Source organism: Canis aureus, chromosome 9 (assembly GCF_053574225.1).
Source record: "Canis aureus isolate CA01 chromosome 9, VMU_Caureus_v.1.0, whole genome shotgun sequence".
Classification (NCBI taxonomy): Eukaryota; Metazoa; Chordata; class Mammalia; order Carnivora; family Canidae; genus Canis; species Canis aureus.
Genome location: NC_135619.1, coordinates 68541028 through 68564507, shown reverse-complemented (window position 1 = coordinate 68564507; position 23480 = coordinate 68541028). Strand labels below are relative to the sequence as shown.

General features: G+C 43.1%; 1 protein-coding gene and 2 long non-coding RNA genes across 5 annotated transcripts in view; 2 read left to right on the top strand and 1 right to left on the bottom strand.

Annotated features, from left to right (window-relative positions):
* AK7 (adenylate kinase 7) overlaps window positions 1–23480 on the bottom strand; it is a 76587-nt gene that overhangs the window by 7060 nt on the left and 46047 nt on the right. For 2 of the 3 annotated variants that reach the window (XM_077910516.1, XM_077910518.1), the window contains 9 exons: window positions 23170–23258; window positions 21672–21762; window positions 20745–20822; window positions 19727–19876; window positions 15420–15548; window positions 13842–13968; window positions 7543–7671; window positions 6908–6976; window positions 400–597 (listed from right to left, as the gene is read on the bottom strand). In XM_077910516.1, the coding sequence (XP_077766642.1) occupies window positions 400–597; window positions 6908–6976; window positions 7543–7671; window positions 13842–13968; window positions 15420–15548; window positions 19727–19876; window positions 20745–20822; window positions 21672–21762; window positions 23170–23258 (1060 nt within the window). The remainder of the gene's footprint in view (window positions 1–399; window positions 598–6907; window positions 6977–7542; window positions 7672–13841; window positions 13969–15419; window positions 15549–19726; window positions 19877–20744; window positions 20823–21671; window positions 21763–23169; window positions 23259–23480) is intronic. The other variant, XM_077910517.1, reaches the window with a different exon arrangement.
* On the top strand, window positions 3659–10924 carry LOC144321113 (uncharacterized). Its single transcript, XR_013386821.1, has 3 exons — window positions 3659–4312; window positions 5061–5819; window positions 10859–10924. It is a non-coding gene; the product is annotated as an uncharacterized LOC144321113 (long non-coding RNA).
* LOC144321112 (uncharacterized) lies at window positions 11273–23004 on the top strand. Its single transcript, XR_013386820.1, has 3 exons — window positions 11273–14108; window positions 15471–15575; window positions 20218–23004. It is a non-coding gene; the product is annotated as an uncharacterized LOC144321112 (long non-coding RNA).

Here is a 23480-nt window from a genome sequence, read left to right as displayed (position 1 = left end):
CCAGGAGGCACTCTGTGATGAACACCAGTGCCCTACAGTGCTATGGGGACAAAATGCTGCCCCAAAGCAGTCAACAGCAAATACACGTATCTCTGAAGTGTCCTTTTAAAAAAATGCCAACTTGGCATTTGGTTTCATAACATATCCAATACATTTTCATATAACAATACCTGCTCCCCCCCCACACACACACACCACCAAATCCTCAAGGAGAAGGATTCTCCAGGAGGAATGCCCTGCTGATCCTGTGACCTCCTGGCCCTGGGGACATAGTTATGCTTCCCCATCACCCCCCAACCCTGTCAGCCCTATGATAGGCATGCACCAGGGGGTGCCTGGGGGTCCTGACACTTGGCAGTGGTTCTTCACATTCACCTTAGTCTTGGGTTCATTTCATACCAATATGTATCGGGTTGATTTCAATTTCATCGAAATAGTTCAAGACCGTCTCATCTTCAGTATTGAGATCCCGATAGTTGCTCAGAGCCCGGAGGAAGCGGTCCTGGCTGTAGTGGGTCCCCGCCACGATGCTCTCGGGAAGGTTCATCACCCGCTCCTTCAGGAACTCATCCGAGGCGTCCAGCACACAAACGAACTCTAAGGGAGAGAGGCTCCTGAGTTAACCCACAGATGAAAGGGCTGACTAGCAGGTGCTCGTGGCTGGGCCAGTGCTTACCTGAAATGTCTGGTAACCAGCCTGGACCTCATGACAAATTGGCCTTCTTGCTGCCTCTCATGGAGGATAAATAGATAAAAATCACTGACATTTCCAGACACCATCCCCTATGAGGCCCAACCATTGGCCATAGTATTTTATGAGATCTGTTATTTTTCTATTCCCCCCCTTTCTTCCTTCCTCTATCTTTCCTTCCTTCCCTCCTTTTAACAAAAGCAGCAGAAACTAGAAATAGCAAATATCTAATGACAATTAGTAGCAAATCTAATCATTGAATAAAAACAAATCCAGTAAGTAAAAGCAGCAGAAATCAGAATTAGTGCATCTCTGATAACCCTGTGACATCAACCACCTCCTCGTCAACCCCCACCCCACCTCCTTGCCAGCACAGCACCCAAGGCTGCCAGAGACTAGCAGCTGGGTGAACTGATGGCCAATTTGGCAAATTAATAAAAACAAGGACTCCCCTTGGGAATGTAATCCCCCAAGGATCCAGCTCTCTTCTCACTTTCTGCAATTGGCTAGGAAGCACCTGCCTTCCATTTAACACAGCACTTATCTGATGTTTGACGCGGGACTCAGATTAATGATGGGGATCATTTCACCCACCTATGATTTTCTTTTAAAATATGAAAGGGGAGCCCTGGTGGCTCAGCGGTTTAGCGCAGCCTTCAGCCCAGGGCATGATCCTGGAGACCCAGGATCAAGTCCCATGTCGGGCTCCCTGCATGGAGCCTGCTCCCCCTCTGCATGTGTCTCTGCCTCTCTCTCTCCCTGTGTCTCTCATGAATAAATAAATAACATATTTTTAAAAATAAATTATGAAACCAGCTGTTCCTCCAGCTTCTAGTATAAGTTCAGTGGACATTTGTTGAGTGAACGAATGATTAAAGTGCACATCAGTGAAAAAGACTTTCTAGGTGAGTTACTATTCTCAGGTGTTCTCAACATGGTCAGAGTACGTGGGTGCCCCGATCATTAACCACGTGTATCCCAAATAACTTGCTACCTGTAAGAGTCACAAAGCATGGGACTGTTTTCATTTTTATCCTAGGATTGTATTGGCTCCCCGTGGGCCAAATCCGGCCCATCATCTGATTTTGTTAATCAAGTTTTATTGGAACATTTAAAGATAAATAAGTTAATAAATTAAATTGTATTAGTTTGCCACCTAATAAATGCCACTTTCACTCAAATGCATTCTAACAAGATTTTTTGAGTGAGTGAGAAAAGAAGAGTATTACTGAGCAGATCCCAGAGCAGAATGTGCCCATGGGGCAAGTGGACACCCCTTGGTACCATCTGCTTCGTGTGAACAATGAAAATAAAGGTTGAGGACAGAACTGGTGGAAAGATCCAATAAATTCATAATTGTAGTCTGATCCTGCCACTATTCTGACCTATTTTCATTTAGTTTAGATGCTCATCTTTGATCATTTGATTTTCATGAATGGCTATATTTTGAAAAGGAGAGGAGGTAGCTGGACCTCCAAAATGCTGGTATAGTATTTAGATTGAAATTATGTCAATGGGGATGCCAGGGTGGCTCAGTCGGTTAAGCGTCTGCCTTTGGCTCAGGTCATGATCCCGGGATCCTGGGATCGAGCCCAGAGTCGGGCTCCCTGCTCAGCGGTGAGCCTGCTTCTCCCTCTCCTCCCCACTCAATCTTTCTCTCCCTATCTCTGTCGTGATCTCTGTCTCTCTCTCTCAAATAAATAAAAAAATCTTTAAAAAGAAAATATGTCCATAAAATCACTGGAATTTGAATCTAGTTAAGCTCCATGATGCCAGGCATTTAGATGAAAAATTAATAATTCTGGGGGATCCCTGGGTGGCTCAGCGGTTTAGCGCCTGCCTTCAGCCCGGGGCGCGATCCTGGAGTCCCAGGATCAAGTCCCACATTGGGCTCCTGGCATGGAGCCTGCTTCTCCCTCTGCCTGTGTCTCTGCCTCTCTCTCTCTCTATCATGAATAAATAAATAAATCTTTTTTTAAAAAAAGAAAAATTAATAATTCTGTTTGTAATCTAAGAATTTTAAAATATGATGCTGGGGGTCCCTGGGTGGCTCAGTAGGGTAAGCATCTGCCTTCGGTTTGGGTCATGATCTCGGGGTCCTGGAATTGAGCCCCTTGTCGGGCTCCCTGCTCAGTGGGGAGTCTGCTTCTCCTTCTCCCTCTGCCTCTGTGTGCTTGTGTCCTCTCTCAAATAAATCTTAAACAAAAAATACAAGGCTGTATTTCTTTTCCCCAGTGATTGGAAGAAGGAAGATTCCAAATAATCAAATAACTATGAACACTGAGTGATGTATTTTGCTTCCAACTTTCAGAGAATTTTAGCATGATGAAATATATTTCCCAATGGATGATTGATTGATTGATTGATTGATAAGCTCTACACCCAAGGTGGGGCTTGAACTCATGATCCCAAGATCAAGAGTTGAGTGCTGTACTGACTGAGCCAGCCAGGTACCCCCAGATGATATTAAAAGTCCTTTCTCTCTCTCTCTTTTTTTTTTTTTTTTTTAAGTCCTTTCTCTCTTATGATTCAGACAGAACTTCAGGATTTTGCAGTATCTCAAGATAATTATTCAGAACATCTACTGGCTGGCTCAGTCAGTTGAGCATCCAATTCTGGATTTTGGCTCGGGTCATGATCTCAGGATTGTGAGACTGAACCCCATGTTCACTTCCCACTTAGCTCAGAGTATGCTTGGGATTCTTTTTTTCTCTCTGCTCCTCCCCCTGCTCATGCGCTCTCTCTCAAATAAACAAATAAATAAGTCTTTAAAATATAGGAACATCTATTGTCTTTGTACTGGCTAACTACAAATAGCAAGTAACAGATTTTTGCTTGGTAAGATTGTACTTAACAAGGAGGTCACTGTGTTTGACTATCTAGAGTGATATGAAAATCTGTACTTTTTTTTTTTAAGATTTTCTTTATTTATTCATGAGAGAGACACAGAGAGAGAGAGGCACAGACACAGGCAGAGGGAGAAGCAGGCTCCATGCAGGGAGCCCGATGTGGGACTCGATCCCGGGTTTCCAGGATCACACCCTGGGCCGAAGGCAGGCGCCAAACCGCTGAGCCACCCAGGCTGCCCTGTACTTTTTTTTAAAAAAAGATTTATTTACTTGAAAGGGAGAGAAAGCATCTCAAGCAAACTCCCCACTGAGCTTGACACAGGGCTTGACTTAATGACCCATGAGATCAATGACCTGAGCCAAAATTATGATTTGGACACTTAACCAACTGAGCCACCCAGGTGCCCCTGAAAATTTGTGGGGTTTTGTTTTTGTTTTTTAAATATTTTATTTATTTATTCATGAGAGACATACAGAGAGAGGCAGAGTTACAGGCAGAAGGAGAAGCAGGCTCCCTGCAGGGAGCCTGACGTGGAACTCGATCCCAGGACCCTGGGATCATGACCTGAGTTGAAGGCAGATGCTCAAAAACTAAGCAACCCAGGTGCCCCCAAAATCTGTGTTTTAAAACATTTTTTTCCATATTCATCAAGCAGGCACAAATGTACTTATTTATTTATACTTAAAGTAGGCTCCATCTCCAATGTGGAAATCCATGACCCTGAGATCAAGAGTGGTGTGGTCTACCAGCGAAGCCAGGCACCCCAAGCAGGTATAACTTTAATCTTGTCTACTTCAATGAGGAGATTTGAAAATAACTGAGCTGGATGCAGGCTAGCAGCAGTTGTAAAATGCAATGGTTTATCAAGGAGAGATAATACCACCTATAACTGCATCACCATAGATTCAAATGTTTTGTCACTCAAGTCAAGCATGGAGACTTGTATTAATTATGTTATTTTCTATATCTAATGATATTCTGATTTCAGGGGAGCCTTACAGACCTGGAGGGAGACTGCCCTTTTCAGGACTGGATAATTCCTAAAGATACTCCACTACTTACTCAGGATCATGCCCCTCATATACAGGATGACTACCCCATATTTATTTCTTTTTCTTTTCTTTTTTTTGAAGATTTTACTCCATATTTATAAGTCACACATACCAAGCCAATATTTACCTTGCCTCAAATCATCCCAGAGCCAGGTACCAGGCAACTAGAGAGCAAAAGCTACTGGAATTGGCTCAAACTAGCCAATCCTCTAAAAAACACTGTTTACTTGGCCCCGCCTTGCCTTTCCCACAGAAACTCCAATAAGGCAATGGCCTAGACATCCCTCCTGCTTCTTCCTGCCTCTTGAGCAAGCCTGGCACTTCCCGCACGCGACAGCATGGTGCGGACCCCCCCTGCTCTGGGAACCCTCCTTTCAATGGCATTAACCTCTTGTGTTCTCACTTAGCCACATCCCTGTATTAAAATCCCACAGTTACAAATGAGGCAATCCTCTAATTTCTTCCAGGAAGACAGAAAATAATGACAATTTCCAGAAAGAGGATAATTTACTAGGAACAAACTAAACATTCCAAACAGAGGACATGTTCAACACGTTTGGACCACATCCAACAGAGAGAGGGCATCCCAGTGGATCAAGGTTAAGAACCTTTTACCGTTGCACACTTGTGATTCCATTTCCTGGAGGGGTTTCATTAATTCTGTGTTTTGGAGGCAGTGCAAAGAGAAAACCGAGTTTGAATTTAAGCCATTCCATTTACCAGAGCAGTGGCGTTCGGTAAGTCTCTGGGCTTTGGCTTCTGGATCAGGTAACCATGGGAGTAACTCCGGCCTGGCAGGACCGTGCAAAGGTTCAACTAGTTCCTATTTTGTGCAATTCCCAGCACAGGACCAATGAATGGTCAGGTTCACTGCCCCAGTGAGGGTGTGAGGATTTACGATGGGATTTGCAATGAATGAATGTTGCCCAGAAGTGATAGATGCTTATAAACTAGACAGACTGTGTTATTTAATCAATTTTACTTTTTAACTTTCTCTGAGCCCAATGCATACATTAATGGAACTCCCAAACAACCCACCCCTTTGGTATTGCAAGTTCCCACTCCAGGCTTCAGGGCCCCCAGGCAAACAAACCCTAAGTGTCCATCCCGAGGATGACTGCTTTCTCGTGGCCCCAGTGCTGCCAGAAGCTCCATGGAAAACTGTTCCTGGACCAAGGGGAGAGGATAACAGCCATACACTCACTCCTGTGGGGACTCTGACGTAGGTGAGCAGTGATCCCCGCTGCCCAAGTGATCACCTTGGGCTCAGTTGCTGAAAAAAACTGTTTTTGTGTTTCCTATGATGATACTGCATGCAAACTGATTAAAAAAAAAAACAACAACAACTTTAGGGGCATCTGGGTGGCTCAGTCAGTTGGGCATCTCCCTTCAGCTCAGGTCATGATCCCAGAGTCCCAGATTGAGCCCCCGCATCCAGCTCCCTGCTCAGTAGGGAATCTGCTTCTCCCTCTCCCTCTGCTGCTCCCCTGCTCATGCTCTCTCTCTCTCCCAAATGAATAAATAAATAAATAAGATTAAAATAAAGATTAAAAATAAAATAAAATTTTTTAAAAGATTAAAATAAAGATTAAAAAAAAAAAAAAAACCTTTAGGGTCCCTGGGTGGCTCAGTAGTTGAATGTCTGTCTGCCTTTGGCTCAGGTTGTGATTCCAGGATCCTGGGATCGAGTCCTGCATCAGGCTCCCTGCAGGGAGCCTGCTTCTCCCTTTGCCTCTCTCTCTCTCTCTCTGTGTCACTAATGAATAAATAAATAAACTCTTAAAAAAAAAAACTTTAAAAGTTCAAGGCAAGGTCACAAGAAATGACTGCTGTGTACTCAGCAAATCTTTTTTCATGGAATAAATTGTTTACACTTTACTTCCAAGAGGACATTGTGCAATGTCTATTTACGAGAATAGTGAACTTAGAAGCTCTGCACCTGCCCAGTCTCAATCCTGGATTTGGGAAAGAGGGAGCAGATGATGGCATGGCTAGCACCTAAAACAGTAGGAAGGGTCTAGTCCCTGGTGGTCTTGCCAACTGACTCTGAAGTCAAGATATCAGGGGACCGGCCACCCTGTGCTTTGTTCCTGGAGGCAGCAGCAGAAAAGAACATTCTCAAAGGGGCTTCTGTCCGTTTCAGAATTTGGTATTCCTGATGTGTGCCCTCCATACATTCTCTAGTTTGAGAATTTTGTTTAAGAGTATCGCTGTACCTTTTTTCTTTAAAAGAGAGAGAGATCTGCTAAAAGATGGTTCAGGTATACAATAGCATTCTTTTAAATATGACCTTCAAGAAATACTCTAAACTTACCAGGTATGATTAATTTATCAAAGGGCAACATTTTGCCTCTGACTTCTTCTTCTTCTTCCTCATCTTCTTCTAACAAAACAAAATTTACATCGTTGTGTTTATTACATGTTATCAGTACAGACAGCATGGCAAAAAATTTTAAATATTTTAACTAGAAGTCACTGATGAAAACTAACCATAAATAGAAAAGCATGTATTTCAGCCACAGTCTCTCTCTGATTTTCAATTTTTAACTGAGTATTACGATGATACATTGCAACTAATCTGAATGTAAACACTCAAATGAAGGAGGGACACCTGGTTGGCTCAGTCCACAAAGCAGGGGGCTCTTGATCTTGGGGTAGTGAGTTCAAGCCCCATGTTGGAGGTAGAGTTTACACAAAGAAAGAAAGAAAAGTTTAATAAAAATAAAGAGAACAGGGGGATCCCTGGGTGGCTCAGCAGTTTAGCGCCTGCCTTTGGCCCAGGGCGCGATCCTGAAGTCCCGGGATCAAGTCCTACGTCAGGCTCCCTGTATGGAGCCTGCTTCTCCCTCTGCCTGTGTCTCTGCCTCTTTCTCTCTCTCTATGTCTATTGTGAAAAAATAAATAAAATCTTAAAATAAAAATAAAAATAAAGAGAACACTTAAACTTACGATTGAACAGGTCTTTAGCTTGATCATAGGTCTTTGGGAATCCATCCAAAATATAACCTTGATTCCTGCAAGGCATAGATTTCACTTTTTCTTTAATAAATCGAATTATATATTGATCTTCTAGTCGGCCTGGCAAAAAAGAAAAAAATATATTATTAGGAAGTCACATTCTACATGGGGGTTACATTCAAAGTCATCTCAAAAATTGTTTTGTGGGGGGCATCTGGGTGGCTCAGTTAGTTAAGCCTCTGCCTTTGGCTCAGGTCATGATCTCAGAGTCCTGGGATCAAGCCCCACATTGGGCTCCCAGCAGAGACAGAAGCCTCTGCCTGCTGCTCCCCCTACTTGGGCTCTCTCTTTTCTCTGTCAAATAAATAAAATCTTCTTAAAAAAATTAAAAAGAAAATTGTTGTGCAAAGTTACTACTGAAAATCCTTTATTTTCCCTTAAAGTTAAAAATACGTGGTTTTGTATTTTAAACAAGATCTGTGAATTTTAATGTGACAGCAAAATAGGAGAATCCAATGAGCTCATCTGCAATAAAGAACAGAAGCAATTACTGATGTCTGCAGTTCCTGGTTCTTCTGCAGTCACAACCTCCTGGTGAAGCTGAACAAGGAGCAAGTGGAGACATCTGAGTGCTCCCACTTCTCAGCAGGGTTCACTAAATTCTGTTTTGATATTATGCCTCAATACATAGGCTTATAGCCTTAAGACACAGTAATAATAGCCTCAATACATAGCAATAAATGTTTCTATTATAAGATTTAAGTGAGATAGTATTCATGTGTTGTCAACACACGACCTATTAATAGTGTAATAATAGCAATAAATATTTGCGGCATTAGAATAAAAATCACAGTTGGGGTGCCTGACTGGCTCAGTGGGTAGAGCATGCAACTCTTGATCTCAGGGTTGTGAGTTCAAGCTCCATGTTGGGTGGAGATGACTTAAAAATAAAAATCTAAAACATTAAGTAAAAGTAAAAGTCAAGCTTGATCTGTCAAAGGCACTATTCTCTTTAAAGCTGCGGGAAAGAACACCCTCTCCACCCCATCTCTCCAAATCCGCATTCTCGACCTTGGCCCTACTACATAGTTCCCTCTCCAGCCTTGGATGCTGGGTTCCTGCGATGGCGTGACATCATGGAGGAGGGAGGAGTCTGTTTTTAAACTGGCCCAATGGCTAAAGGACAATAGGACGCAGCTTCACTAGGATACTCATTTATTGTTCTATCATAATCATCAAACAACTACAGTTTCTGAGACACGGCCCGCCCTTACATGGTTTAACGAATGCATTACAGCACGTGAGTTTAGCAAGTTTGGGTAATTGAGCTACAAATTTCTTTTTAGTTTCATAACATACTTTTAGTTTATCAGTGTGTCTACAATGTAAAATAGTTTTGGTCTCTTCTAAAAAAAATTTTTTTTTGAGAGAGAGAGAGAAGCAGAGGGAGAGAATCCCCAGCAGGCTCCACAGCCAGCACACAGCCCAACACAGGGCTCGATCTCCTGACCCTGAGATCATGACCTGAGTCGAAATCAAGAGTCAGATGCTTAACTGACGGAGCCACCCAAGCAGGAGCCCAGGTTTTTGGTGTCTTTTAATCACTGTATTAATTCAATAAAATGATGTAATTAAAACACCCCCACTTTCTTCTACCTTTCATTGCCACACCACTCATTAGACACTGATTCAAAACTATTTGTGTCTTCCAGAAATTTAAATGTGAGGGCTGAGACAAAAAAAAAAAAAAGAAAAGAAAAGAAAAAGAAAAGAAAAGAAAAGAAAATCAAAGGAGTTATCTCACATCATGAAATTCCTCGAAATGATTTGACATTCTTTCCCAGTAGGGTTCACAGTGGTGCAAAGAAATAAAGGCAAATAAAAAAAAAAAAGTCGGATTCAGCAAAATTCAAAGACCAGTGTTATCTAAGCAGTCTATTTCCGATTTTCTAAGGCTCTGTTGCTGAGGCAAAGGCAAAGGCACATACATACTCAGAAATCAAGCTTAGGCACCTCCATGCATCCCTCGGTTTATTTCAGGCAGCGAGCTCTGCTATCTGTTCCTGTTTGTTCCAGAGCTGACGCGTTCAGGATGCAAGAAGGGACCTCTAGCAGCAGCTTCTGATAATTATGGAATGTGAGTACACAAAGGGCCAAGCCCAAGTGGCTCTCTCTAGAGAAGTGTGACCTCCGAGACATGCACCCATGACCTTGGTAGTGTGGAGCTCCTTGGAAGGGAACTGTCACTTCTGCTTTGAAATGAATGAACACAGAACCTTTGAAACACCACCTGCTTTTTTTTTTATTCTAAGTCTATCTTTCACATTCAAGTAATATTTAAAATGCTCATCTTAATCCATATTCGTAATTATGAAAACACGGTTCAAAAATAGATAGGTGTATCCAAGGTTTTAAAAGAATCCATGCAGAGGAGGGATACCTGGGTGGCTGGGTAGGTCATGTGTGTCTGCCTTTGGCTCAGGTGCTAATCCCAGAGTCCTGGGGTCAAACCCTACATCTTGAGCTCCCTGCTCAGCGGGGAGCCTGCTTCTCCTTCTGCCTCTGCCGCTCCCCCTGCTATCCTCTCTCTCTTGCTCTCTCTCAAATAAATAAAATCTTAAAAAAAAAAAATCCATGCACAGTATAAACACGAGGAACTTGGCACATTTACATATATCCTCCCTCTTCTCCCTACCGATTTTTATTTTCAAACTCACAGAAAGGTTATAAGACCAGTCCAATGACCACCCGGAAGCCAACCAACCAGTTTCATTCATCCCACAATGCTTCTGAAACACATAAAATGAGCACAAGGGGGATCCCTGGGTGGCGCAGCAGTTTAGCGCCTGCCTTTGGCCCAGGGCGCGATCCTGGAGATCCGGGATTAAATCCCACGTTGGGCTCCCGGTGCATGGAGCCTACTTCTCCCTCTGCCTGTGTCTCTGCCTCTCTCTGTGTGACTATCATAAATAAATAAAAATTAAGAAAAAAAAATTTAAAAAAAAAAAAAGTGAGCACAAGGAACCTGCAACTGGTGCGTTCCAGGTTAGGCGAGCCCCTGCTTTGGCCGCATGGTCAGGGGCTGGGCCGGAATGGATTGTCAGGACACGGAGGTGCCCACTGCGGGATTGTGAAATCTGTCCCGCTGGAATCGTTAGGGTTGTTTAGTAACAAATCGGGTCACGGGAGGGGAGAGTGAGCTACCCTCTGTGTCCTTGCTTGGGCGGTGACATTCCTTTGGAGGTCTGTGCTGTGAGTTCAAAGGTCTGGTTTTGTCCAAACACAATAATCAAGATCCATGTTCTAGTTTCAGGTAAATACGAATGAGAAGGATTTGAGGACAAACTTGGGGAAGAAAGAAAGAGAAGGAAGGAAGGAAAGAAAAAGAAGAAAGAAAGAAAGAAAGAAAGAAAGAAAGAAAGAAAGAAAGAAAGAAAGAAAGAAAGAAAAGAAAAGAAAAGAAAAGAAAAAAAGAAAAGAAAAGAAAAAAAGAAAAGAAAAGAAAAGAAAAGAAAAGAAAAGAAAAGAAAAGAAAAGAAAAGAAAAGAAAAGACCTTCCTAAGGTCAAAGGGAATGGAATGAACTCTTCCAATCTTATAGGAAGCAGGTGGGTGGCCAAAGGCCACCTCCTCTGCCCTCTTCCATGGCCCCTGAACGCAGACACTTCCGACCCAGGGGCCTCTCTTTACATCGGGGGTGGGGGGTGAGGGGGTGGGGGAGAACAGAGTCCCCCTGCCAGGGACAGGCCCTTCTCGGCTCGGCTCTGGAATCCTTGTCGGGCGGGCACAGAAAGCCCTGTTGGCACTTCACACCGTCCTTTTCCACACTTGGACACTTTGCATACAATTTTGCAGTTCTTACAAAGATCAATTACATAAGTCTCGGTCCAATAAATATTGTCCAGTGTTTGTCTCATCCCGTTAGTCTGGATCCTAGATGTCCCCCCCTGTTCCCTTGGGGTGGCATTGTTCACGGTTCCCAGGGCCCTGCTCTGGCCTTACACCTCAGGCCTGAGGTATATACACATGGCTGTGTATACCTATAGATTCCTGAAAACCCCAGCCTTCCGCCTTCTAATGTGGCCTCGCCAGATTTCCTTCCATGGGTGTCCCCACAGCAGGATGTCTTATCTCGGGTTGTTTCCCCTCCCCCGAGGGGTGGGACCCAGGATGCTGTTAGTATCTCAAAACCCAGCACCCGGCACCTGGGTGGCTCAGCCCTTGAGCCACCTTGAGCATCTGCCTTTGGCTCAGGTCGTGATCCCCAGGGTCCTGGGGTCAAGTCCCACATCAGGCTCCCTGCAGGGAGGCTCTGCCTGTGTCTCTGCCTCTCTGTGTCTCTCATGAATAAATAAGTAAAATCTTTAAAAACAAAACAAAAAACCAGCATAACAGCTCCCAAGTATCTCGTAGGTGAGGCAGAGGCAATGTTTTATCTCAAAGTATTAAACTGGGTTTCCTAGAGTCAGTAGAGCATGCTACTCTTGATCTCAAGTTCGTGAGTTCAAGCTCCATGTTAGATGTGGAGATTACTTAAAAAAAAAAAAATTAAGGGCTTCTGGGTGGCTCAGTCAGTTGGGCATCTGCCTTTGGCTCAGGTCATGATCTCAGGACCCTGGGATCTAGTCCCTCACTGGGCTTTCTGCTTAGCAGAGAGTCGCTTCTCCTTCTCCCTCTGCCTGCTGCTCTGCCTACTTGTGCTCTCTCTCTCTCTGTGTCAAATAAATAAATAAAATCTTTAAAAGATACATTTACAAAATTAAAAAACAAAAGGGTCACCTGGCTGATTCAGTCAGTAGAGCATGCAACACTCGATCTCAGGGTCATGAATTCAAGCCCTACATTGGGTGTGGAGCCTACTTAATTAAAATAAATGAATAAATAATTTTAATTAAAAAAATTTAAAACCATAAACTGGGTTTTCTGTGTACCTTCCTTTTCCTCTGGGGCATTTCTGGGATTCTCAATTCCATTTCTTCCCGGCCCAGCCCATACCAAAGCAGAAACCAAGCCACAGATAATCAGCCACCTGCTTTAAGTGGACATCCAGGGTGTGATGCAAGCCTATGTTCTCTACCCCTAAAAACCAGACTAGAGCGTCCTGGGCAAGAAGAGGGGAAGAGGCACCCTGACTTCAGAGGAAGGTGTAGAGGGACTAGAATTCTCGAAGGTGAGTGGCTGGGGAGAGGACACCTGTAGGAACGAAGGGCTGAGGCCAGAAGACCAGAGATGGGGAGGGCAGTCAAGAGCTGTGGTCGAAGGAATGCAGTGGGGGAGTCCTCCGGGGCAGGGTCTGTGAAAGACAACACTAGGAAGGGGCCCTCTGTCACCCAGGGCTGGCTTATACCTCTAACCTTCTTCCCTGATTCCCACCTGCCCAGCCCATCCCCGGAAGATCAGAAACAGCCACCAGCAAAGATGAAAAGAGGAGGTAAGAGGAAAGAAGCCGAACGTGCTTGAGAGGGTGGCAAGGGGAGAAACTACGTTGGATAAGTCGCATGTTGGACAACTCTATAGACGATCCCAGTAAAACCAGTTTGATGGAGGATCTCAACTGTCTAACTATCAGAATGAAATGGTTTTAGTTTCTGAATAATTGCTCCTGACTGTTTTTCTGCCAAGTGGCAAGGTCCCTTGGAAATATCTAAATTTACAACCCAGCTTGCAATTATTTGATTGGAATGGACTTCTTCTAAACAAAAAGACTACTTATTTATTATCTAGGAGTTGCAATGGAACCAGCCTGAAACTCTGTCCACGGGTAGGGAAAGAATGAGTCCAGGGTTTGTGTTCAAGGTGACATCTCACTCTGATGAGTTTGTTCAACAAACTGGTTGAAGTTACCAAATGAGTAAGGATATTTTTCCATTTATTTGTATTTCTTCCTGCAGAAATTATGGCTCCACATTATTCGCCCATTTTTTTCTATTAAGGATTGAATGATTTTCTTATTAGCTTGCCTGAGCATTTTATATATGAAGGATATTAAATCTTTATCATATTAGTGGCAAATATCTTTTCCTGGTTTATCCTTTGCCTTTTAATTAATGAATTTTGATGTTTACAAACTATTTATGACTACACATTTGATCTTTTACTATTATTACTTTAAATATTTTAATTTATTTGACAGAAAGAGAGAGTATAAGGGGGGGAGCAACAGAGGGAGAGGGAGAAGCAGGCTCCCCGCTGAGCAGGGAGCCCCATGCAGGGCTCAATCCTAGGACCCCAGGATCATGACCTGAGCCAAAGGCACATGCTCAACCACTGAGCCTGTGCCATGTGTGCTACCTGCGTTCTGCTCCATGTTTTCCTTGATGCCATCCAAGAGCTCCTGCGCATCTTCCACATTCTCCTCTTCTTCCTCTTCACCTTCCTCTTCTTCTTCCCCTTCATCCTTAGGTGTGACAATCGCCTCCTACATACCACAGGGATATTTAAATTGGATGATGCCCTCCATGGATCTGCTACTCGCAAACTACCTAGCCAGTGATCCTAAAAAGGCTGGTGCCTGAATAGGGAATACGCTCACCCAGTCATTGTGCAAGTTGTCAGGATGTGAGTATCTACAAAGATGGATGAGAGCCTCGAGGTTTTTCTTACTCTATTTTAGAAGAATCCATTTCTGTTTTAACACCAGGACTGCTTAAGAATCAACACTTTTCTAGTTGGCAGGTTTTATCTTACTTGAAGAAAACACATTTTGTAGAAATTAAGACTATCAGTAACCATTGAAGGAAATGTATCAGAGTAGCTACCGTTTCCAATAAAATTATAAAAAGCAGTTAGTTGATGGGGAGGGGAAAAATAGGCAGAGCACAGAGGATTTTTAGGGCAGTGAAACTAGTCTGTATGATACTATAATGGTAAATACATGTCATTATACATTTGTCCAAACCCATAGGAATGTATAACACCAATAAAAAACCCTAAAGTAAACAATGGGCTTGGATGATAACCAAGTGTCAGCGTAGATCTATCAGTTGTAACTAATGTAACCACTCTGATGGAGAGGCTGATAATACAAGAGGTTATGCATGCAAAGGGCAGGGGGTATATGGAAAATCCCCGTACCTACCTCTCAGTCTTGCTCTGAACCGAAAGCTTCTCTAAGAAAATAGTCTCTCTCTCTTTCTCTTTTTTAAGAGAAAGTGTTCATGTGCATGCAATGGGCAGGGGATGGGCCAGAGCAAGTCAGAGAGTGAGAGAGAGAGAGAAAGAAAGAGAGAAACTTAAGCAGGCTCCACATCCACACAGAGCCCGACTTGAGGCTCAATCTCATGACCCCCGAGATCATGACCTGAGCCAAAATTAACAATTGGAAGCTTAATCGCCTAACCCATGCAGGTGTGCCCCAATAGTTTCCTTTTTTAAAAAGTAGTTAATAAATAGTCTGATAATATTCTGAGAAATGTACATCAAGAATTAAAAAAAAAAACTAAAAATTGGGGTGCCTGGGTGGGGCAGTCGGTTAAGCATCCTATTCTTGATCTCAGCTCAGGTGTTGATCCGGGGATTCAGACCCCAAGTTGGACTCCACTCTGGGTGTGGAGCCTACTTAAAAAAAAAAAAAAAAAAAAAAAACTAACTAAAAATGTGCAGTCAACAGAGAGAATACTAGATATATTTTTTAGCAACAGCTGGAGACAGACTAAATTTCAAGGGCACCCCATGAAAGATGCTTCCATCTCCCAGAGGAAAGTCCTGTGGGATGCTTTCTTTTCATAACTGGGGCCAAGAACAAAATCCAATTAAAATAACAAATCTCTTTGCAGGATGCCACCTAAAATTAGTGGCTTCCTTCTTACAAGACCAAGGAGAGTATTTTTAAGATACAAAAATTCCCAGTGAAGTAGTTAGGAACGTTACCAGTTTTGCTATGGCTTCGGAAATAACATCCTTCAACTTAATGTGATGCAGCTTGTAGTGCTTTGACAAGGCTTCAGCAATACTGGATTTTCCCACGGCAGGAGGACCAAGAATGCAAATCTTGATCGGCTGCAGAAGGAGCATAAGGACCATACAGTGAGTCATGAACAATCTGTGGCTCGATAGAGTGTTTTTTATTTCAGGGGAAGGGGGGGTCTTTTCTGAATGTCTCTGGATCCTGTGGGCTAATGCTCTTCTCTCAAGTCTCCAGAGTCATTCTTCCACTGCCAGCCTCTGTGGTCAGTGGCACATTGTCCCACCAGCTCAATCTGTTGGGACAATGCTGCTGTCCCATCACCAGGGAGTGGCTATTCATGTCCATTCATTCAGCAGGTACTTAGTGAGCACCTACTATGTGCACTGACCAACCATGGGGGACACAACACTCAACAAGATGTACTTAGGAACGGCCCCAAAAGTACTAAAAAGTAAAGTACTCAAGTGTAGGGACACCTGGGTGGCTCAGGGGTTGAGCATCTGCCTTCGGCTCAGGGTGTGATCCCGGGGTCCAGGGATCGAGTCCTACATCAATCTCCCCGCAGGGAGCCTGCTTCTCCCTCTGCCTGTGTCTCTGCCTCTATGTCTTTCATGAATAAATAAATATACTCTTAAAAAAAATGTACTCAAGTGCTATATACTACCATATTAGTCTTTTTAAAAAATGTTTAATTTAAAATTCAATTTAATTAACATACAGAGGTTAACATTTCAGAGGTAGAGGTCAGTTATCCATCAGTCTTATATAACACCCAGTGTTCATTCCATCACGTGCCCTCCTTAATGCTCATCACTCAGTAACCCCATCTCCCCACCCCCCTCCCCTCCAGCAACCCTCAGTTTGTTTCCTAGAGTTAAGAGTCTCTTATGGTTTGTCTCCCTCTCTGATTTCATCTTATTTTATTTTTCCTTTTCTCCTCTGTTCATCTGTTTTGTTTCTTAAATTCCACATATGAGTCATATTACTCTTATAAAGACAACAAAGACATAGAATTTCTGGTCCAGTGTGTGGTGGCTTAGATTATTGCCTCATGAATCTTGTTTCTGGACTAACTGGATCTTTAATCATACTTTACTATTTAGCACAGTTATTTTTTTTCTAGTTTTAAAAAAATATACTCATTAAAATAAAACAAAACAAAAAAAACAGCCCCACCATTTCTTCTGCTGAAACTTGTTTGAATGTTCCAGAAGCTCTGTGACATTCAAAACCAGGGAGTAAATGTATAATACTGAATTTAAAAAATTGCTAGTGGTCATTTCTTTCAATGTGGTCCCAATAGTTGAACTGAGGCCTCGTACTTTGTAAGGGAAATTAATAACAAAAATCAGGCTGATGGGAAGAATTCCCATTGGCAGAGTGTCCATGCGCTTAAAAGTTATCTAACTTGAGCCACAAAGTTGGTTGTAGTTATTATTACCACCACTTGACAGATGAAGGGACCAAGGCTGTGAAGGAAATAAGCAGGCACACTGCAGGCGGTGCTGGATGACAATGGTGAACATGACTGATCTTAACTGGTGAGGGACACTTTTGGGGTGATGATGATGACCAAGATGGCGGGCAGGGGAGGGCAGGTGTCTGAGAAAGCAGCTCAAACTACTTGAGTCCCAATAGGCAGGGCTGTGCTCCTTGGTGGACCTGGTGTGTTCACCACAGCCTGAGGTCCCCTGTCTACTGAACATGTTCACTAGCACCATTTTGTCCACACACCGATGACAGATCTATCTCCTGGGATGGGCGCACCTCAGCCAGGTAAAAAAACAGAATGACAGTGGATCCACTTAATAGTGAGAAGTATTGGGGCACCTGGGTGGCTCAATTGCTTAAGCATTTGCATTTGGCTCAGGTCATGATCGCAGGGTGCTGGGATCGAGCCCCACATGGGGCTGGCTCCCTGCTCAGTGGGGAATCTGCTTCTCCCTCTGCCCTCTGCCCTTCTCCCTTGCTCATGCTTTCTTTCTCTCTCTTTCTTTCTCTCAAATAAATAAATAAAATCTTTTAAAAAATAGAAGTATGACTCCCACTGAACTCAGAACTCCAAGTGCACTTGTCTGGTACATATGCTCCCTTGGAGAAAACAGGCATGGAGGGTTGTTGATGAGCATCATGTGGAACATGAAGAGTTAGAGGAACAGGCTACTTAATGGCATCCAGTCACATTAGCTTGATGCATCAGTCTTCAGCAGGGACCAGCTTGCCTTGCTAAAGGACCCGGAATCGCGGAAGCCCTTGGCTTAAGGCTCCATGTTTTGGGATGTCACTGGTATGGCACTGTCTACCTTACCCTCTATAGTTTCCTGTCCTATGCTTTTACATGACCAATACCCCCAGGGATGTATAGACTGTTCAATTATCAGAGATGCTTGGAGCACCAGGGTGGCTCAGTTGGTTGTGTCTGCCTTCAGCTCAGGTCATGATCCCAGGCTCCTGGGATCTAGCCTCCCATGAGGCTCCCTGCTTGGCGGGGAGTCTCCCTCACCCTCTGCCCCTCCCTCTCCACCCCCCTCTTACGGTCTCTCTCTCTCTCTCTCTCACACACTCTCTCTCTCTGTCTCAAATAAATAAATAAAATCTTAAAAAAATTTTTTTTAGATGTGCTTATTCCCTCTATCATGGTCTACCCAGTCTTGTTAATTGGGAACCATGAGATCTCTTTAAGGTGTCTTGTTTTATTTATTTATTTATTTATTTATTTATTTATTTATTTACTTATTTACTTATTAAGGTGTCTTGTTCTTATACTTTAACTGTGTTGATTTACATTTGACCCACAGAAGACAACACTAGTTTCACCATTTGAGTTGGGTCTTGTGCGTCTCAGGATAGGCTCCAGGTACAGCCACCATGGGTATCTCAGATGCTTAAAGAAATCATTGTTCTTTTGCTGAGAGGCACATCTTCTACTTACTCTTAACTAGGCATGTTTTTCAGGAGAATATGGTTCTTAGGACACAATGGTGATACTGTTCTTGCTCATATGGAGCCTCCCATGCACAGTGGTAGCTATGGTTAGGATGGCACCTGTTCCTCATAAGGTCTCCCATAGTTTTCAACACATGTTCTCACGTACGAGCCACTCTTATCTTTGGGATACTTCCCTGGGATAAATCATGGTCCTGGGCAAGGGCTACATATACCTGATTTCAGGTAGGGAGGTGTGAAGACGCTTCAGTTAGGCTCTTCTAGCTAAGTTTGCATGCCAGCTAGTTTGAATCTCTGATTAGCTGTGGGACCTTGAAGAAATTGCTCAATCTCTCTGAGCCTCAGTTTCATCATCTATAATGTGGAGATAAACACATCTACTTTGAAGAGTTTGATGTTTATTTATTTATTTTTTATTTATGATAATCACAGAGAGAGAGAGAGAGAGAGAGGCAGAGACACAGGCAGAGGGAGAAGCAGGCTCCATGCACCGGGAGCCCGATGTGGGATTCGATCCCGGGTCTCCAGGATCGCGCCCTGGGCCAAAGGCAGGCGCCAAACCGCTGCGCCACCCAGGGATCCCGAAGAGTTTGATGTTTAAAAAAAAAAGATTTTAGTTATTCATGAGAGACATGGAGAGAGAGGCAGAGACATAGGCAGAGGGAGAAGCAGGCTCCCTGCGGGGACCCCGATGTGGGACTCGATCCCGGGACCCATAGGTAACCCAGGCTGAAACAGGCCAGGAGGCACCTGCTATTTTTCTGTATATAGACAGTGCTGTGGCAGTCAGCCTTGAGCTTAAGATTGTGTTCAATTTGTGTCAAACATAACAGTCATTATCTGTGTTACCTTTAAAATGTTTAATATTTGATTGACAGAATCAATATAATATACTTACAGATGGTTAGACGGACAAGTGGGTCATATTTTTTTTTTTAAGGAGAGTAATTCTGTTTTTTTTTTTTAAATTTTATTTATTTATGATAGTCACACACACACAGAGAGAGAGAGAGAGAGAGGCAGAGACACAGGAGGAGGGAGAAGCAGGCTCCATGCACCGGGAGCCCGACGTGGGATTCCATCCCGGGTCTCCAGGATCGCGCCCTGGGCCAAAGGCAGGCGCTAAACCGCTGCACCACTCAGGGATCCCCAAGTGGGTCATATTTTAAAAAGAACTTGATTTTAGAAATTGGCACATTTGAAAAAGAAAATATTTTCATTGGTGTGATTATACTAAAAGTTTCATCCACATTGCTTAAGTCAGAATTTAAAACAAGAAACGAAATCGTTAAGTTGAATTGAAACAGGAAATCGTTATAGTTACCAATAATCTTCTGCTTTGCTTGTACTCTTTGAGGATATTGTTGATATTTTCCACGAATCCTGTTTGGGCAACCCAGCGAATGTTAAAATTCTCCTTCACAAAAAGTGCTTCCATTCTCAAGTTGACCAGTAAATGGTCAAGGCATTCTTGCTAAGAGATAAAGGAATATTAGAGATTGGAGAATCATCTTGAGATTTTCTTTCATCTTGAAGGTTATAACAGACCCAAATCGCTGCTATTAAAGAAAAATATATACATTCACAATACATGGAAGCCAGTCAATGGTGGCACCCACAATGGTGTTGACCGAGCACCCCCTGTGGGCATCTGTGACACTTCCAAACTCACCCCACGTCTGCGTCAGGATGGGCAGCATCTTGGTTCTCAGACAAGCAGCTCAAAGAGCTAGAAGATGCTGGAAGCCCTAGTGTAAGGCTTCTTCATCTTTTTTTTTTTTAAACAAATTGTAATTGTATCTATTCTTTGAATAGTGCAATCTCATGGCTCAAAATCCAAAAGAAAAAAATACAAAGGAAAGCATTCTCTGTGACCCCCATCACCACCCACCCAGCTCTGCTCCCCGGAGGCAACCAGTGATACTAGTCCTTTCAGAAGCATTCTCAAAGGTAGTGTTTTGATGCAATTTATTCCTAGAAAGAAAAAAAAATTATGTCCTAAAGCAAGTTCAAAGGGCACACTGCTGACAAAAGCTGTTGTAACGGGATCAGAAATCCCAGGTTCCTGTGTGAATTATACAAGGAGGCCAAAGAGAAGGACATCCAGTGTCTGTCTGTAAAGCATTTACGTATCAAACAGTTTTCAAATACATCTTCTGACCAGGACCTCTGAGGGTTTTTCAGAAAAGAAACAGAAGCTCTCAGAAGAGAAGGGGAAATTGCTTTGGGGGAAAATGTTTAGCTGTGCAGGAGGAGCAAAGATGAACCTGGAAGCCAGCTATTCTGACTCCAAATCCCTCAAGAACCAATACATTAGGGAAAAGAATCTCTTATCTACTTACCGTTAAGTCCTTGGTTAGGAAAGCATTTTCTTTGGGTATTTTCTGGATTTTCCCAGGGCCAGTGTTTTTACTGATGCACTGTTGGAGAAAAAATAGAAATACTATAGTTTGCCTGTAAGATTTTAATACACAATTTCTCGAATGAATGACAATATAAGTAAATAATCTTTTTTTTTCTTTTTTTCTTTTGGCTGAACAGAGGAGGAATACCCTGAGGGTATATATTGATTCATTTCTTTTGCAAATATTCAAGTTCACCACCAGGAGTCAGGGAGGGACTGGAAACAGAGATGAGCCAGGGGCGATCCCTGCCCTCAAGGGACTCTCAGTCTGAAAGGGAGGGAGTCAGCCTGAGTATACAGATGATTATGCTGGATCCCTCTGCAGTTTGCAGAGGGGACCCTGGGAAAAGAGGCGCCTGGCCTGTGCAGGATGTGGGAAGGAGGCAGGGAGGTTTTCCGAGGATGAAATCTGAGCTGAATGTTAAAGATGAGTAGGGGGCAGTCAGGGCAAGGCCACACTTGATGGACCAGCAGGGCTACAAGATAACAAGTGGCCTGTATTGGAGAGACAGCTCCCATAGACCTAGAGGCCCTGGAATCTGCCAGTAGGTTTGGGGAACCTGACCGTATCAGGATTTTGGAGCAAGTGTCCAGTACACATTTTAGTAACCCTTCCATGTGATTCGTGTGTGTCTTGGTCCCACAGCGGTCTCTCCTGTTCCCTTCCAGGCACAGACTGCAGAAAGGCCATCTTGATTGTAAATATCCCAACACATACACTGAAAATGCAGACAGTGACTTTGGTTTTAAGAATATTCCATTTGGGGAGTCCCCAGTCTTGTTAGCACACCCAATCCCAGAGCAATATTTTAGAGACGAACACACTTTAAGAAAAGCCATCAAATATGGGATGGAACAGCAGTACCTTGACCAAGTCTTCCAGGGTATGAACAGACTCGTCCACGGCAACCAGGTAATGAAGCTTCGGCACGTGGTCTATTATGTTTTGTATCACTCTGCAGCCCACCAGGAAAAACCATCACCGAGGGAAAAAGCAAAAGGGACGGAGTCAAGTACAATCCACTGATCACCACTGCCAGGGGCCAGACAGCATCTCACTTCATTTCCAACATGGTTAGGGTTGGGACAATGATCTCTGCTGATGGAGAAGCTGGGAAAGTTCAAGCCCCCATGTTGGCTGTACAGATAACTTAAGTAAATAAATAATTTTTTTTAAAGCAACCTATTAGAAAAAATCCGACCGAAAGGAGCTTGGGTCCCTCTGTAATAGGAACAATTGAACTCTGATTTTTTAAAAGTTTTATTTATGTAAGTAATCTCTACTCAACGTGGGGCTCAAACTCACACCCCAAGATCAAGAGTCACATGCTCTTCCAATGAGCCAGCCAGGTACCCCTGAACTCTGATTTATCTCTTTGGAAGAAAGATGTTAAGAAATTGCTAAGTATTTTGTTTTACTCATGTAAAAGATTCTTTTACATCTTTAAAACCTGAAAAGGTAATGCAAAATCTCTGCGGGAAAGAAGGGTACATTTCAGCTCCTCCATGTCCAGTGTTAAATGCTGGCTGGAGTTTGAAGCTTATATTATTTAGAGGACCCTTCTTTAAGAAAAATCATAAAAATTAAATTTGGGGCCTTGGAAGAGACTTATGCAGGGGTGGGTCTTGAAGGTTAAACTTCATTATTTCCCAGCAAATTTGTAAACCTACCTGTGGATGACTAATTTACTAGCCACCAGTGGAATCTAGAAGCCAGAATCTCAGGGAAGTGCCAAAACTGCTCATTCCTTGCAGGGGAGTCTTGGGGGTGTTAGAATAAAGTCCCTGGAACCTGAAGTGTGGAACTGACAAACCACAAATATAGCAAACCCTCTCTATGACACAGTGTCCAAGTCAAGGTCTACAAGGAAGGAGGGTCTTCAGACCTACCTGGAGCCTTTTGCTGGGATACTCTGAGTGTAAAAAAATAGGAGTTCAAGTTCACCCACAATTGCCAAACAAACAAAAAAACGCTTCGGTTTAGATTGAGGTCACTGTCTGATTTCTGGAATTTAAGTCAGTAGGCTGAATATACCAAGCTTACCTAGGACAAAGGTCCCCAGAATGCATATAACAAATTCTTTCTTTTCCAAAATTGGAAGACATGCTATTCTGCTGATAAACTTTCTAAAAGATGAACTTGAACTTGTCATCCGAAGCACGGTACTTTTAGATGGTGGATACTATTCCACCAGCTGCAAAACAGAGATAATAACCAGACATTGTGCGTAGGATTGTCATGAAGAACAAATAGTGACACACGTAAGGGTCTTGGAGCTTGGTAGGTGCTCTCTAAGTGTTCACTTAAACACAAACATATCAGTCAATTACTTTCGGGGAAGTCCTAGCCGGAAAACACTTACCCTGCTAGATCAAGAACATGAATTGCTGGAATTACATTTGTTCCATCTCCAAACACTGGTAATGCAGGGACCTCACCCAACCAAGCTATCTGAAAGAAAAGCAAAAGCATATTTTTCTCTGGTTGTATGTTAATTATATATTAATTGTCTATTACACCTTACACACAGCTATAGTCAGGGGCGTTCAAAAGACTCTGCTGTCTGTGAAGTCATCGCCTAAAGGGGATTTTTGAGAATCAGTTCTGATGAGATTACGTTGCTGATCAAATTCTATTAAGAGTTGAGGAAGGGGAAAAAAAAAAGAGTTGAGG